Source organism: Microcebus murinus, chromosome 4 (assembly GCF_040939455.1).
Source record: "Microcebus murinus isolate Inina chromosome 4, M.murinus_Inina_mat1.0, whole genome shotgun sequence".
NCBI classification, from domain to species: Eukaryota; Metazoa; Chordata; class Mammalia; order Primates; family Cheirogaleidae; genus Microcebus; species Microcebus murinus.
This window is the reverse complement of record NC_134107.1, coordinates 53,598,170-53,616,150: the sequence shown is the minus strand read 5'-3', so window position 1 is coordinate 53,616,150 and position 17,981 is coordinate 53,598,170. Positions and strand designations below refer to the sequence as shown.

The window sequence follows — 17,981 nt, the reverse complement described above, 5'->3', positions numbered from 1 at the left end:
AAAGGAAACAGAGTAAAGGTAATTATACTTACTCTAGTCTTTAATTAATATACTTGGAGGGATATAAGAAAATATTATGTGCATTAAAATCAATTTCATATACTGGAAAATAAAAATGTTATTGCTGAAATAATCAAGCAAACCCTCAAAAGATGGGTTGAACATCATAATGGTCCCAGTGAGAAGAGCTGGGAAGCAGAGCTGAGGAATACACCCAAGAGGTAGCATAGAAGCTCAAAGAGATAGAAAGAATAAAAAAAAGTTGAAATATGGAAAATCGATTAAGAAGTTCTAATATGTATCTAGCAGGAGACCCATAAAAAAGAGCGAGAGTGGTAAAGTGGGAGTGGAGAAGCAACACCTCATCAAATAATTGAAGAAAAACTTTCAGAGCTGAAGAGACAGGGGTCTTCAGAGACAAAGCTCTTCCCAGGTATCAAGTGAAAAGAGTGATAAGAAAGTGCTACCCCAAAAATATGTAATGAACTTTCAAAAAAAGGATTATAGAATATATTCTAAAAGTTTCTATAAATAATAATTATCTACAGAAGAAGAAAATATTGACACCAGACTTTTCATCAACACCACAGGATATGACAGGAACAGAAGAACGCAACTGTTCTAAGTTGTGAGATCAGAATAATTATCTATATAGAATCAAAATAATATGTGACAAAAGCAGGAATGAAAAAAAGACATTTTTGTATCATGGTAGAACTCAAGAAATTTTACTGCTCACAGTCCTATTCTTCTGGATAAAAAAGAGAGAGAACCTAAGGGGACACATGAAACACAAAAAGAGGAGTGAACAGAGGAACAAATAAAAGTACTTTATTAGTGTAAATAATTGTTGATCATAAATAAAAATTTGTAGCTAAATTTCCTGATGATTTAACAAATAAGATGGGGAGTGGTATGAGCAAGAAGGGAGATAGGTAAAGACATGCTAATAGAAAATGCAAACAAAGTGTTAAAACTTTAGGAGTCACAAATATTTGAAGAATGGAAATCAGATGCAGACATTTCATATTATTAGATTAAAAGTAGTACAAAGAAAATTAATTCAATTCAAAGCAAATATTGATAGTAAAACAATACTAAGACTAAAAGGCATAGTGAATAGGAAACAAAATTAGAACACATCACAATAGATGGTTTGATACCATAACACTTTAGGAAATGAGAAATGTGTACTTTCAGATATTGCTGGTGTGAAGTAAACTGGCAAAAACACTGCTAACAATTTTATAAAAATAAAAGGTGTTATTCATAAGAAAGCTGTAGCATTCTTAACAATTTATATACCTAATAACACTATGTTAAAATATTTAAAGCAAAATCTGATAGGAATATGAGAAACTGAAAAATCCACAATAATAATGCGTGACTTTCAGAAACTGGTAGGTAAAATAAATAACAAAAAATTCATCTAATAGATTATTAGTATAAAACATAATGATGCTAGTTTTCCTTCGGGATAATTTGGAAGTATCTATGAAAGTTTTAATTGTGCAAATATTTTGACCCAATGATTCCACTTCTTCAAGTACATCTAAGAGAAATACTGGTACAATGAAGCATTAGTAGGAATATAGTTCAATAAATACTAATTAAACACTTTGGAATAGTATGTATTATTACAACGTGTGAAGGAGATAAATATAACATGGAATCATCTAAAACTAGTTTTGAGTAAAACAAACAATTTCAGAACAATACAAAGAGTACCATCGCTCATAAAAAAACATGTGGAAATTAGGAAAAAAGAAGAGATCCTTGGCTTATCTAGAAAGGGATGTTTGGGACCAGGGTAAACATGGGAAGGGGAAAGAAGTATCTTCAATAACTGGATCTCTATCTCAAGAGTCCAAGGTTTTAGTTAACAAAAACCATATAAGTGGTAAATGCCAAAGCTGAATTGAAATTTTGGTTCTCTTCATAGGGAGAAAAGCATTCTGGCTCTTCAGTGCAGCTCTCTAAGGGGAGATTAATTATAAACCACATGGCATTGCTCAAGAAAAATAGTTCCAGGGATCTGGTCATAGCTGCTCCTCAGAAATGGCACAGGTGATTGCAGCCATAGCTCAGAACACTTATGTCGATCCAACTCAAGCCTCAAAATTAATTAGATCTACGCAGTTGTAATACCTCTATACAAATAAGGCAGAGAATTAATGAAACCCCTGAGATCTTAATGAATATCTCAGCCAGCATAATGGCATGTGAATACATAAACACACCTAATTGTCTCAATCTTACTGGATTTTTTCCCATTAGATTTTCCATAGGATGTTAAGCCTGTGCATGTCTGGTGCTGAGGTACTTTTGGTCTTATATTACAAATGGTCCTAAATCCTTTAAGCTGTGCTATACAGAGATGATTCCTGGTGTCTGTCATTATATTTGACCAGCAGGTAACATTCATTCTTTGGTCTTGTATATAAATGTCCTTTGCACTTGTAGTGGAAGCTAATACTTGCTTATTTGAACTAGATTCTTATTTATAGATTACTCATTCATTGCCACTCAGTGCTAGATATTTTAACATAAATTATTTCATTTAACATAGTGGCTGTAGGAGGTAAATATTATTATTACTATTCACAATTTTCAAAATAAGGAAAATGAGGTTTAGAAGGGTAATGTAACTCTTCCAAAATCAGCTGGATAGTAAGTGGCAGACCTGTAATTTATTCCAAGAACATTGAGCTGAAATGTTATTTTATTTTCAACATGACACTACAAGTCATGCCTTGCATATCATAGTGGTTGGCACTCATATTGTGTTTTGAATTCATTTGGGTATTTCATGTATAATAAAATATAAGATGTATTCTAGATTTTTGTTTTTGAAACTGTGACACAATCCTTGGATTAATTAATAAAATCAGAGATTTAGCATTCTTTCATTGTATCAAGTTAATTCACATGAAAAATTGATCAAATTGCATTGAATTAATCATCACTGCATAAAGCATGTTTGTCATAGTCAGGTTGACTAAGAATAGAGGACTGCTTGTTACTCACCTATATATCTTGTAAGAAGATATTTTAAATGTTATGATCTTTCAAAAGTAGCAAATATTCCATTTGGCCATTCGGGCGGGGGGGGGGCTTACACATGGTCAATTCTGTTCCTCTAGAAAACAATAGCATACCTTCTCCCTCAAATGGTAGGCTTCTGATATTTGACAGTGCTTCTGAAGTATTATTTGGTATTTGATAGTATTTTCGTTTTTATTTCTGTTTTTTGTTTGTTTGTTTGTTTTGACAGGGTCTCACTCTGTTGTCTGGGCTTGAGTGCAATGGAGTATTCATAGCCACTGTAACCTCAAACTCCAGGTCTCAAGCTATACTCTTTCTTCAGCCTCTTGAGTAGCTGGGACTACAGGCATGTGCCAAGATGCCCAGCTAATATATATATATGGGGCTCTGCTCTTGCTCAGGCTTCAGGCTGTTCTCCAATTCATGGCTTCAATAGATCCTTCCACCTCAGCTTCCCAAAGTGCTAGGATTACAGGTGTGAGCCACTGCATCTGCCTCTTTTCATTTTCCACCTCTCTGAGATTTTATGGTACCATGATCTCATTTGTAAACAGAGAATAAAGAAAATTCATTTTTTAATGCAACATGAACACTGTTTTTCTTTTGACAGACCACTTGAATTTATTATGATTACTGATTTATTTGGATTTCTGCCATTATATTTTGTTCTTTCTATTTAATTTGCTTACTATATACTCACATCGATTTCTACTTTTTTGCTTCCTTTACATTAAATTAATTTTTAAAATCCTTATACTTTTGATACCAGTTTGAAAATCATATATTCAACTTCTATCCTCTAACACATCCTTAAACTTTTAAGGTACTACATAGAATTTCAGAAATATCTCTAGCCTTCTCTCAAAACAAGAACCTTAGAATTCTTTAACTTTGTGGTAGACAGAATTCTAAAGGTCGTCACCAAGATTCTTCTGGCTTGATTTTTCAATCAAACACTAATCTGGATACTGCTGTGAAGAGATTTTGCATATGAGATTCAAGTCCTAAGTCATTTCACCTTAAAACAAAAAAATTATCTGTATAGGCCTGATTAGTCAGGTAAACTCTTTAAAATCAGAGCATTTTCTTTAGTAGCAGAAAAGCAAAGCATTTTCTTTAGTAGCGATAGGAAGTACAGGAAGGAATTGGTGTGTTGTTGCTGACTTTGAAAATGGCAGGAGCCAAGTGACCTGGAATACAGGCAGCCTCTGTAAGCTGATAGCCAGAAAGGAAAGGGAGACCTCAGTCCTACAACATGTTGGATTCTGCTAACAGCCTGACTGACTGGATTTTCCCAACAACCTGTGTGAGGCTAGAAATGGACTATTCGTCAGAGCTTACAGATAATAGCCCAACCTATTTGACACCTTTTTTTTTTGAGACAGAGTCTCACTCTGTTGCGCAAGCTAGAGTGCTGTGGCATCAGCCTAGCTCACAACAACTTCAAACTCCTGGGCTCAGGTGATCCTCCTGCCTCAGCCTCTTGGGTAGCTGGGACTACAGGCACATGCCACCATGCCTGGCTAACTTTTATATATATATAATTTTTTTTTAGTTGTCCAGCTAATTTCTTTCTATTTTTTGAAGTAGAGACAGGGTCTAGCTCTTGCTCAGGCTAGTCTCAAACTCCTGACCTCAAACGATCCACTCACCTCGGCCTCCCAGAGTGTCAGGATTACAGGTATGAGCCACCGCACCTGGCCTGACACCTTGATTTCAGCCTTGTGAGAACCTGAACAGAGAAACCATCTGAACCAACCCAGATTTCTGACCATGATAACTGTGAAATTATAAATGAGTATTGTTTTCAGCTGCTAGGTTTGTACTAATTTGTTATGCAGCAATGGAACACTAACTCATACTTCTTTCAAACTACCTCTCTTTTTATGTGTTATTGTTTAGATCTTTTTGTTTCACCATTTAAGAAAATTGAAAAACTTAATTTTTTCAGAGCAGTTTTAGGTTCTAGCAAATTTGAGCAGGAAGTACAGAGAGTCCCATACACCCCCATCCGCACCTGGAGAACAGTGGTGCATGTCCCCGGGCTGATCATTAAATTTCCAGTCTGATAATTCCAATATTCCAGCCATATGTGACTCCGGTTTTCATGCTTGATTGGTCTTTTCAAATTGTGTTTTATGCCTTTTATTACACTATGTAATTTTTAAAAGCACAGATGATGTAGTGGATAAAAGTAACTGCAGTAATCAGGCCTTTAGTAATACAGGGGCACAGCGGGGCAGGTGGTGAAGTGTTCTGCAGATCTGTGGTTAGGTCTCAGTGTTCTGTGAGCCTGTGTCCTTGGATTTGGAATTTCTCCAGTGCTTCTTGGCCCCCATCCCCATGGACAGGATGGCTGGGGGAGGGAGGGCTGTTGTGTATTTTCCTTCCCTCAGGTAGGTTTGGCTCTGATATTACCCAAGTAGGTTAGACTCTGGGAAAATAGTTTCTCCTGAGGGCAGGCCTTGTTAGAAAGAACAGAAGTCTCTGGCATATTTCAAAATAGTTAATTTTTTCCCTCCCCATATTGGAAGCCTGAGGGGATTTTTCTTCCATGTTCACTTGGAAGACCTGGTAGAGTTTCATGGAGGTAAAACTAAGACTAAGTGTGAGGGCTCCCCTCAATTGGGAGCCCTGAAGTTTTCCTCTCTCAGACTTGTCCACACTGAGCCTCCAGCAATCCATCATTTACATTCCAGGTTTCCCCCCAAATACAGGTGTCTGCAGAGGTTCCTGCTCAAGGATCTGCCTGTCTCTCCAGTTTTGGAGGCAGTGCTTTGTCCTGTGATCTCACTTTTCTGACAAACTAAGGAAGAGTTATTGATATCTTTAAGTTTTTTCAGCTTTTTACTTGTAATGATCAAGTGGTGACTTCCAAGCTTCTGACATGCCAGACCAGAAACTGGAAGTCTCATTTGGCATTATTTTTCCCCCAAATTAATCCTTGTTGTTATCATTTGTGTGCACTCAATGTTTATTTATACTTATCCAGATATTTGCCAATATATTTACACCCTACTTCTTGGGTATAAAGACCTTCCTTCTGGCTCATTTTTCTTCTTTCTTTACTTATTTAGAAATTCATTGCCGGGTGTGGTGGCTCATATCTGTAATCCTAGCCCTTTGGGAGGCCAAGGCAAGAGGATTACTTGAGGTCAGGAGTTCAAGACCAGCCTGAATAATAGTGAGACCCTGTCTTTAGTAAAAGTGGAAAAAAATTAGCCAGGCATGGGGGCACATGCCTCTAATCTCAGAATTTGGGAGGCTGAGGCAGAAGGACCGCTTGAGCCCAGGAGTTTGACGTTGCTGTAAGCTAGGCTGATGCCATGGCACTCTAGCCCAGGCAACAGAGCAAGGCTCTATCTCAAAAAAAGAAAAGAAAAGATGAAACAAAAGACATTCTTTTAGTGATGTTCTCCTGGTTGTAATTATTGTCATTTTTCTTTGTATTTATTCTCCTCATACTGAAGTACAGATTGGCAAATGTCTCCAGATGATTGCAGTTATGCTTCAGCTTATCTTGCTGGCCATTATTACATCATTATTTTCTCTCAAGCCTTTTAACTTGTAATTTGTTACTTTATTACTTTAGTATCTTCTGGCTTCTATTCTTACTGATGCAGAGTTTGCTGTTAATCTAATTGTAATGCCTTCATAGGCTATTATATTTTAATATGGGCTAACTTAAGAGTTTTTGTTTGTCTTGGTATTGTTTCAGGTTTACTATATGAGGATATCTCTTCATTTACTTTACTTGTTATTATTTTTGCTTTCTCAGCCATTATCTATTTTAAAAGCTGCCCCTCCCTATTTTTTCTAAGTTTTTTTCTTCTGGAACTCACATTGAATGTGAAAATCGGTCTCCTCATTCAATTTTCTATCTTAACGTCTCTTTCACTTTTTCAGTTATTTTGCTTATCAAAATGACTGTTTTCTCAAAAACACCTGTACATCCAATTTCAGGTTGCAATTCTTCTTTTCAACTGTCTCTAATTTTCTTCTACTTAACTATTTCTTGAGTTTTAATTAGATGAAAATGTTTTCCATTTCTAGTAGTTCTTTTTCACTCTTTTATGTAATTTGCTATTTAAAACAGTATCCTGAGCCATCCTCTGTTTTTTAATATTATATTTTATTTTTTTAATCATTTTAAGTGTTATTATTTTGTATTCTATTTTAGATAATTCTACCATATGGTATTTTAGGGATTAATCCTCCATTTCTTATTGTGCTAAATCTTGCTCACGGTGGCTCATTTCTTCTTGTGTGTGGTAATTTTGGACTGTGCATTCACTTTTGGTGTGGCTTTATCAATTTCTGATCTTTTGGGAGTAGTATTGTAGGTGTCTATGCAGATAGGATTGGCATTTGCTCTTTTAGGCAATGTTTGGTTATTTATTGCTGATAAACTATACCAAAGCATGGTTTCAAAGAGCCATTTTATTTATTCTTCATAATTTTATGGATCAGAGAATTGAGAAGGACTCATCTAGGTTTGGCTATGATCCATGTGGCATCACTTGGGACAGCTGTGACTGCAGAATCCACTTCCCAGATGGGGTCTTCACTCTCATGCCTGGTCTGGGCTAGTTGTTCATGGGGAGATATCTGCTGGGAGCTCAGTTGTAGCTGTCGACTGACATCGTGGGCAACCACACCTTGTGAGAAGTGAGAACCTTAAGCCATCTCACAGCATGGCAGCCATATCCCTAGGTTGATGGTTCCAGGGATGAGTGTGGCTTCTTATAGCCTAGCTTGAGAAGTCCCAGAGTATCACTTCTGCTTCTCAAGCAAGTCACTAAGTCCTGCTTAACTCCAAGTGGAGAGTAATTATATGCCTCCTTCAATGGGAGTAGTAGAACAAAATTTTCAGTCATGTTTTCTCTATCATAGATATGTCTTTAATATGTCACTTTATAATATCAATATCTTTATAATATCAATATGTTATAGCAATATATCCTATATAATTGCCAATGCATGACTACTTTATGATAATTCAAAGTTTGGGGAGTTAAACTAAATAATCAATGTAAATTCAAATCCCAAGCTTGCATCAGGATAGACCAATTATAATTAATTGTTAGGAAAGGAGATTTATGGGTTTTTTCTTTTTCTCAGAGACCAGGCTGAGACAGAAGATTCCTTCTACCCTCCCTTAGCCAGTAAGAGAATATTTTAAAGACTGCCATTTCACTGAGGTTGAAGGCAAGGACTCCTGCATTATGAGTAGACACGTGGGAGGAGGGTGTGGGAGTCTCAGTCTGAACTCTCCGATTTGGGCGTGCCCTAACCGCTACCTTCAATGTCTTCACAGTTATTAAAATACAAGATTCTTCATTGTAGAGTTTGACAAATGCCTCTAGACAGTTACAGTTCTGCTTCAGCTTATTTCACGAAGATCAGCTCTCACAGCATTTTGGTCAGTGGGGTGTTTCTTGATTACATGAAAGCTCACTTCTGCATTCTGAGCATTTTTAATATATCCAAGCTAGCAGTTTATCCAAGTATTTTATTGAGAATGTTTTATGATAGTTTGTGTTCACAGATTGCTTAAGATGGAAATATAGCCTCATTTTATTTTTTGCATTCTCATGATTATACCTACAAATTTATTTTTTGCTAAATGGAATAACTTCTCAATTTCCTTCTATTTATGTATTATCCTGTTGTTCTCACACGGCTGGCACAGTACAAGCATATGACATATTGTTAACATATTTCAATAGATATCTCTTTAATATGTGATTACAAAATGTATTCCTTTTTGTTAGGACTTAACAGTACCTAAAGTGCAATTAATGACCCAAACTGGATTTATTTCTCACATTGATCTCAGGGTTAAACTCTACATGCAGCTTCCATTTACAGCTCCTCTGTAATTGTATTTACCAGATCAGATGCTGTTACACTGTTCTGATGAATTAATCTTGGAAACTCAGTGTGGTCTAACACAACATAGATTATTTGTCATTTCCTGTATATTTTCAGCATATACTCTGTTCTTGACATTCACTCAAAACCCAGGCTGGTGGGAGCTACCACTATATTACAGCTGTGTCATATAAAATGCATCACAATGGAAAAGGAAGACTGAGTTGTCCACTGGCAATTTAATTCGAACCTGAAGAGAGACACAAAATATCCTCTCATAGCCCATTGGCATGTACTGTTCACAGCCTTACCTAACTGCAAGGGGGCTGGGGAATATGGTCTCCAATGTGCCTGGGAAATAGAGACACGTTGGATAGTGCTAAACAGTAGCATAAGATCAGTTACATTGACCATTCTGGTTTTCATCAGGTTCTCAAAATACGCTACAAGCGTTCATTGAGCAACCAGAGTTGATCAATGACACGAATGGGAGTGCTAGCCATGTTCTGATCTTAGTCATTGGTCCCTTTGAATCTGTGGCTTTAGGGTAATGGACATTAATATGCTCAAATTATGCTTAATGCAACATGTTTATAAACATTTTGTGAAGTGTAAGCATTAGACAAAAGTGATATCTACATTTTGACTTTTACTAGGCTGAATGTTTAAATAAATGTATTAATTATGAGATCATTTAATTTATTCTGATATTGACTGGGTTTTATTTCAATAGGTACCATTCCAAGAATGATGGAGACTGGAAACGGCACAATGGTGACAGAGTTCATTATTTTGGGATTAACAGAGGATCCCATTCTTTGTGCAGTTTTCTTTGTGGTCTTTCTAGGAATCTACATTGTTACGATATTGGGCAATGGCAGCATAATCATGTTAATCCGAAGAAGCCCTCAGCTCCACACTCCTATGTACTTTTTCCTCAGCCATTTGGCCTTTGTGGACATCGGCTATTCCACATCAGTCACACCTATCATGATTGTGAGTTTCATAAGGGAGAGAATTGCTATCCCTGTTGCTGGCTGCATAGCCCAGCTTGGCTCTGACGTTGTCTTCGGGACGGCCGAGGGCTTCCTGCTGGCCGCCATGGCCTACGATCGCTATGTGGCCATCTGCTCCCCACTTCTCTACTCCACACGCATGTCTCCCAGGGTCTGCATCATCTTGTTGGTTGCTGCCTATGTGGGTGGCTGTGTGAACTCTTCGTCGTTTATTGGCTGCTTATTGAGCTTCACTTTCTGTGGACCAAACAAAATCAACCATTTCTTCTGTGACTTCCCACCACTAGTGAAACTTTCTTGCACCCATATTTATATTGCTGAAATATCTCCTACCATTGTAGCTGGGACACTCATTGTAATCACACTGTTTATCATAGTTTTTTCATATGTGTACATCCTCCACTCGATCCTGAAGATGCGCTCCACTGAGGGAAGGCACAAGGCCTTCTCCACCTGCACGTCCCACCTCACTGCGGTCACTCTGTTCTATGGGAGTGTTATATTTGTTTATATCATACCCAAGTCAAGCCACTCAGCTGCTCATATGAAAGTGGTGTCTGTGTTCTACACAGTAATAATCCCCATGCTGAACCCTCTGATCTACAGTCTGAGGAACAAGGAGGTGAAAGAGGCCATGAGAAAACTGATGGTCAGAATACATTCCTCATTTCAAAGAAACCCAATGTGAGTCTAGAAATTGTAAAACAATAGTTTTAGGAAGATATGTTGTGGATGTTTATGTTTTCCTTTAGTCTTGTTAGATGGGAACAACTATCTTAAATATACAATACAAGTATGTTGATTCATGTCCACTTTATAATTCTACAGAGTCACAAAATAAAAGTTATCATTTTCATGAAAATATCCTGGGTTCAAATTAAGTGTGTGTATTTTAGGTTTAGGATACCTGGAGAGTACAGTTCCACTCTTTCTTTCCTCTCGTAAGTGTTGACAAAGTCTATGATTAAAGAGTTTGTTTTTTTCCTTCAACTAAATAGTATATATTTTTTAAATGTCATAAATTAGCATCTTGGAAAGAATCATGTATTCAATGGACACATGGTCAATGATTGTATTAACGTCCCATGTCACCTTTCTGGAAGACCTGGCCTCTTTTACACAGGTTTATCCTAATCTTTGGAAATAGTGATGCTGACATCTTGGAAAAATTTTATCCCATCTAATCTAAGCTAGACCAGTAGAATTTATTTCACAATTTGCCACCAGGAGACTCAATCCAGTTAACACAGGAGGATCTCTGAGAGCTTCTCAGAGAAACCTTTGAGTAGTAGGGAATACTTCCCAGGGGTGTTGGTGGCGAGGAGGCTGGGCACAGTGGAGCTTGCCTTCAGCAAGCCACTTGGTATATCCAGGGCATAAAATTATCAACTGAGACACGCAGGCTGATGCAGGCCTGGAATACAGCTGCCATCCTTCTTTGTACTATCTCTTAAGAAGGTGCTCACTGCCACTAATTCTTTATTTTAGGTAGCCATTCAATGTTTATGGCATGTACATTAGTGAAAACATAACTCTTTGCAAACAGGGATACAAAGACAACCTATGGAAGGAAGTAGTTTAAAGAATTCATGGACACTCAGTACTCTGGTGGATGAAACTATTCAGCTGCTGTTTTTGAAAAGGATGACACCATAGAATTCAGGGTAGATCTCAGTTTTTATAATGAAATAATCAGGCAGAGCTAACACTCATCATTTTTTACCTGTTTCGTTGAGCATTTTAATAAATGCATGTATCAGGCAATTGTATATCCTCTGTAGTATAATTTCCTCTCAGGTCTTTTGCCCGTTTTATTCTTAGATTGTGGTTTTCTTTTACACACATACACACACACACACACACACACACACACACACATCTACACATATATATTATATTTCAGAATATTATGGAGGTACTAATGTTTAGGTTACCTATATTGCCTTTGGTCTACTGAGTCAGAGCTGCAAGCATGTCCATCCTCCAGACAGTGCGTACCACAGCTATTAGGTGTGGATATACCCATCACCTCATCCTCCCGCCTATCTGCCCTCCCTCCTCATATACTCAATGAATGTTACTTCCATATGTGCACATAAGTGTTGGTCAGTTAGTACCAATTTAATGTTGAGTACATGTGGTGTTTGTTCTCCCATTCTTGTGATACTTCAGTTAGTAGAATGGGGCTCCACCCAGGATAATATAATAGGTGTTAGATCACCATTGTTTTTGGTGGCTGAGTAGAACTCCATGGCATACGTATACCACATTTTATTAATCCTGAAATGAAATTTTCAGGTTGGGCTATAAAAATATAAAAATGACTTGGAAAGGGCTTCTTTGCTATCTTTTCTCAGAAGAACTTTTTACAGGATTGGTGACATTTCTGTCCTAAATAGTTGTATGAAATTACCAATGAAGCCATTTGTGCCTTCCACTTTTGTGTAAAAGTCACCATAAGAGTCAGTTTCTTTAATGGGTAAAATAATATTCAGTTTTTCAATTTATTTTTACATCATTTTTGGTAAGGGTTTTTTAAAAAATAGTTTACCAGATCACTTCTATTTCAAAATCATATCTTCTTATTTTTTATTTTCACTAAGATCTGTAATGTCATAATTTCACTCCTGATATTTTAATTTCTGTATTTTTATTAGGTTTTATTAGAGTCTTACATGTATATCAATTTTATTAGCATTTTCAAATAATAAAATTTTTGATTTATGCTTTTCTGTGTTGTATATCAATTTTGTATTTCTTACATTTTTGTTCATTTTAATTACTTTTTCTTTATTTACTTGGTTTTAATTTAGTGTTTTTTTATTTCAGAATATTATGAGGGTACAAATGCTTTGGTTACATAGACTGTCTTTGCACTACCCAAGTCAGAGCTACAAGCATGCCCAAACTTCAGACATTGCATACTGCACCCATTAGGTGTGAATTTACCCATCCCATCCACCCACCTCCCACCTGCCTGACACCTGGTGAATGTTACTTTCATATATGCACATAAGTGTTGATTTATTAGTACTAATTTAGTGGTGAGTATATGCGGTGCTTGTTTTTCCATTCTTTGAATACTTCACTTAGAAGAATAGGCTCCGGCTCTATCCAGGATAATACAAGAGGGGCTAGTTCACCATTTCATTTTATGGCTGAGTAGTACTCGATGGTATACATATTTTAACTGTTTTTATATATGATTTTGGCATCATTGTCTCCTCCCACTCCTCCTCCCCTCCACTCCCCCTCCCCCTCCCCCTCTTTCTCCTCCTCCTCCTCTTCCTCCTTCTTCTTCTTCTTCTTCCTTTCTCCTCCTCCCCCTCCTCCTCATCTTCGCTTCTTAAACTTTTAAACTATTCCATTGTCTTTGCCTTATGTTTTTTTTTTTAATGAGAAGCCAGCAGTTATTCTTATTCTTGTATTTCAATAGGAAACATTTTTTTTTCTACAGCTGCTTCAAAATTTTCTCTTTATTTCTGGTTGTCAGCAGCTTACTAGGATAAGAGATTGTAAATATATACATATATATGCATTTGTGTTATATATATATATATATATATATATATATATATATATATATATATTTGCCTGGTTTCTGTTAACCTTTAAAATGTGGGTTGGTGTTTTTCATCAATTTTGTGCAAATTTTATTCTTTATTCTTCAAATATTTTTTCAGGCCTATTCTTTTTCTTATCTCCTGGGAATTCCATATACTCATGTGTTAAATTATATGATATTGTCTTAATATTCCCTTACATAATTCTAATTTTTATTTATTTTACTTCTCAGCTTTAATAATGCCTAATAACCTGTTTTATAATTAATTGATTATTTCTTTTCTGTTCAATAATCTTTTATGCCTATACAATGTATTTTTATTTTACATATTTAATTTTTTAGTTTTGGGATGTCCATTTTGTTCTTTTTTGAGTTTTATTGTTTTCCTAAATTTCTCTTCATTTTCATCAATTATCTCCATATTTTCTTTAAATTAATTATTTATATTTATTTTAAAATTTTTTCCATTAATTCAGAAATACAAGACATACACGCACATCTTACCACTTGCTGTTTTCTAAATTAAAAAAAAATAATATATCACATATGAAAAAGAATTATAAGTGACATACAGGTTTCTCCCTTTCACAGATAATGTCAGCCTTTTTTTTAAATGTCAGCCATTTTACTCAGTCTAGCATTTACAGTGAAATTATGTGTCGGTTTTTTTTGTTTTTGTTTTTTTTTTGCGACAGAGTGGGTCTCATCGTAGCTCACTGCAACTTCAAACTCCTGGGCTTAAGCAATCCTATTGCATCAGACTCCCAAGTAGCTCGGATGACCAGCAAGCACCACTACACCAGGGTAATTTTTCTATTTTTGGTAGAGTTGGGGTCTTACTCTTGCCCAGGCTGGTCTCAAACTCCTGAGCTCAAGCTATCCTTCTGCCTCCCAGAATGCTAGAATTATAGAGATGAGCCACTCACTGGCCTTTCCTTTTAAATCCCTCCTCTTCTGCCACTTTCTTTGTAAACTCCCAAGAGTTTTCAAGATGGAGAATTCTTAGGTCAAACAATTTAGTTTCTGATTTAAGTCTCTTCCAAAGTCTACCAGTCCACACTGTCATTACATTCTTGGATGATTTTCTTTTCTGATTCTTGCAAAGTCCCTGTCTATGGCAAACCTGTTCTTCTACCAATCACATCAAGACTAGGTGCTTGCTCCTGAATGTAGATGCTGCTACAGCTCTGTTAAATACTCCTTCCTCTTGGGACCTAAAAGTGTTAAATATCTCCTGTTTCTCTTCCCAGATCGCTTTCTACCCATTGCTACCTTGACATATTCCTAAGAGTCTGACCTGTATGGACTGTATCAACAGACTCCCTTGCATGTGGCTTCTGGGAAACACTGGCAGAGGAGTCTGAGATTTGGGTACTTCCCTCACTCTTCCCCTTCTGGGTCAGGTGGGTACCAAATGCCTCAGCTTCTGATAGGTGGTTCTCCTACCACAGCTCTCCAAGGTCCAGTTACTGCCCACACCTTTCGCGTCTTCAGGTTTTGAGCTGAGCACTATCCCAGGGTGCAGCATTATCCTTGAAGCTTTTCCTAAACTCTGCCCACACTTTGCAAATAGTTCCTTTATTAAATTCCCCTCAATTGTTGAGACTGAGTCATCCATTTCGTTCAGTTGCTCTGAATGATAATATACCATTTTCTACAATTTATCTCCCGCTAACAACTTGATATTTATTCTCCCAGACATGTATTTTTTTATTGTTGTAAATAATTTTTAATGTGTTTTTTAATTTCAGCATATTTTTGGGATACAAATGTTTAGGTTACATATATTGCCCTTGCCCCGCCCCAAGTCAGAGCTTCAAGGGTGTCCATCTTGAAAAAAACGAACTTTTATTTTTACAAAATTCAAAATATTTTATAAGCATAAATATATAGTTTATAACCTGATTTTACAATCAATAAATTATAGACACTGATCAAATGTAATGCAATTGAAGTTATTCAAGTCTGAATTCAGTAGACTGACTTGTAGAGAATTCTCCAGTGTAAGCATAACTGTTTTCCATTGTTATAAGCCTCTATTCTCCTCCATTCAGGTAGCAAAAGGACCCAGTGAAAGTGTGTTACTCATTGTTCCTGAAATAGTCTTCCCACTTTCCTGCTCATGGCCTATCCTTTTGCTGAAATTATTTTTCACCTATCAGCTGCGTATCAAGTACATTCCCATTTGGCTTTAATTTTACCACTCTGAAACTGCTCTTGCTAAATTACGTACAGTTACCACATTACCAAATCTCAGAAGGATTAAACAAGTACCCACACTTTCTCATCTTGAATCACTTTTATTTTTGTATTCTGCAAAATTACATTCTTGTTTGGGTTTCATCCTACCTCTCTTGTCCATTTGTGTTTAATCTTTGCTAGATTTTGCAACTCTGCCATACTTATAAATGATGGACTATCTTGTAGTTTATCCTGTATAGCCTTGTTTACAGCCATGTATGGGTCTCATGCAATTTCTTCAATTTGAATACAACTTAAATATTGTTTACTCTTTAATTTATACATTCAATCCTGATTCTTTTGTGAGCTAAAAGGCTTCTGTACTCAACATTTGTAGGCAGTGACTGTTTGAGGAACAGTGAGGAAAATAGTTTTCTGTGGACACAGGTTTTAATTCTCTTGGGTATCTATCTAGAAGTGCAATTGTTGCTGGGTCACAGGGTAACTCTATTTTTAATAGTTTTAGAAACCGTAAGACAGTTTTCTAAAATGATTGCACCATTTTACATTCCGTCCAACAGAGTAAGAGGGCTCTAATTTTCCACATTCTCACCAATACTTTTTATTGTCTTACTTTTTGATTCTGACCATACAAGTGGGTGTACAGTAGTATCCCATTGAGCTTTTATTTTCATTTCTCTGGTCACTTTCACAAAATTTTTGAAGAAAATATATCAGCTTGGACTGCAAGTGACAGGGACAGTGGAAAGTGAAATGTTTGTGGACTCTTAGCCTACAATGGTCAGGAAATATGACAAACAAAACTACTCAGCTATAACATGGGCAACATTTTTCTGGAAAAGGAAGGATGATCCAGATGATGGAACCAAAAGGTCCAGAATGTAGAGCTAAGCAACACAGAGCCAACTTAACATGGACTAGGACTAGGCCCTGATCAAGAAAATAGAAATTTGTATCCAGTTGGATTTTGGCAATGTTATGGGCCAGTAGCTGCTATATGACTGCTGTATTCACATTTTATAAATAAAAGTGTTTATAGAAGTTTTCTTACCCATCTATCAACAATGTCTGTTAGGTGTATAGGGAGCAGGTGACTTGCCTCTTCAGTTCACATGTCTTCAATTCGAATTATGGCAGGTAACTACTTTTGAAAAAAATATGAATAGAATTTAGAATTTTCAGCAGATTATATATTTTTTCTTAATTGTAAGTTTAACTTAATTTTATTAGAGATAATTCACTATAGGCCTTTGATTTACTATTTGATATCTATAAATCCACCTAGTACTTAAAAAGGACTCCACACTGGGTAATGATGTATGGCTACCAATATTGTGACCAAAGAAAATTTCCTATAATTATTATATCTATGGAACATTATTATATTAAATTCTATAAAATAACAGGCATTACTAAGAAAATATTTTTCTTCCAAGCTCTCTCTTCAGAGCCCCCTTGATCTTCTTGTTCCTGAGACTGTAGATGAGGGGGTTCAACATGGGGATGACCACCATGTAGAACACAGACGCCACCTTGTTCTGGTCAGTTGAGTAGCTGGACTTGGGCATCACGTAAATGAATATAAGTGGTGCCATAGAACAGAGTGACCGCAGTGAGGTGAGAGGTGCAGGTGGAGAAGGCCTGTAGCACCCCTCGGTGGAGCGCATCTTCAGGATGGTGATGAGGATGTAGATGTAGGAGATGACTATGACAAACACAGTGGCCACAGTGATGTACCAGTTGAAGGAACAGCTGAGGGGACACTGGTATCAAAATAGCAGTGTTCAATTAAAGAAGAAAAATCATGGAAAACATTATTGATATGATTTGGTTCACAGAAGAAAAAAGAAAGGAAGAAAAAGGTAAAGAAGAAAGCATTAAAAAAAACTATCTATGTAAGCAGCTATGAGTAACTGGACACAGACCTGTGTGGATATTTTAGTTCAATAAAGCACATGGTTGCAGACTGCCACAAAGTAATCACATTTCATGGCAGCCAGAAGGGTACATTCAGCTGTCTCAAAGAAAGCAGCTCAACTTGGCTGGATGGCGCATCCAAAGTGGGTGTATTACTGTTCACCAGGAAGTTTACAAGCATGTTAGGTATGACAGAAGATGAATAGCCAATGCCAGTATAATATATGAAATATATCGTTTTATGCATTATGCTTCTCTGAGTGCAATTATTCTTATTAATGGAAACAACCCTTGCAGGGAGCCAGGAACTATGCCTAACACTATTATAAAATATATTGGTTCCAATTAGCATCATAAAACTT

General features: G+C 36.5%; 1 protein-coding gene across 1 annotated transcript; it reads left to right on the top strand.

Moving 5' to 3' along the window:
- The first annotated feature begins 9,669 nt into the window (after positions 1-9,669).
- LOC105859896 (olfactory receptor 5P4-like) lies at positions 9,670-10,623 on the top strand. The gene has a single exon (XM_012744150.2). It carries the CDS (start codon positions 9,670-9,672, stop codon positions 10,621-10,623), a length of 954 nt encoding a protein of 317 aa, XP_012599604.2.
- Positions 10,624-17,981: the final 7,358 nt, after the last annotated feature.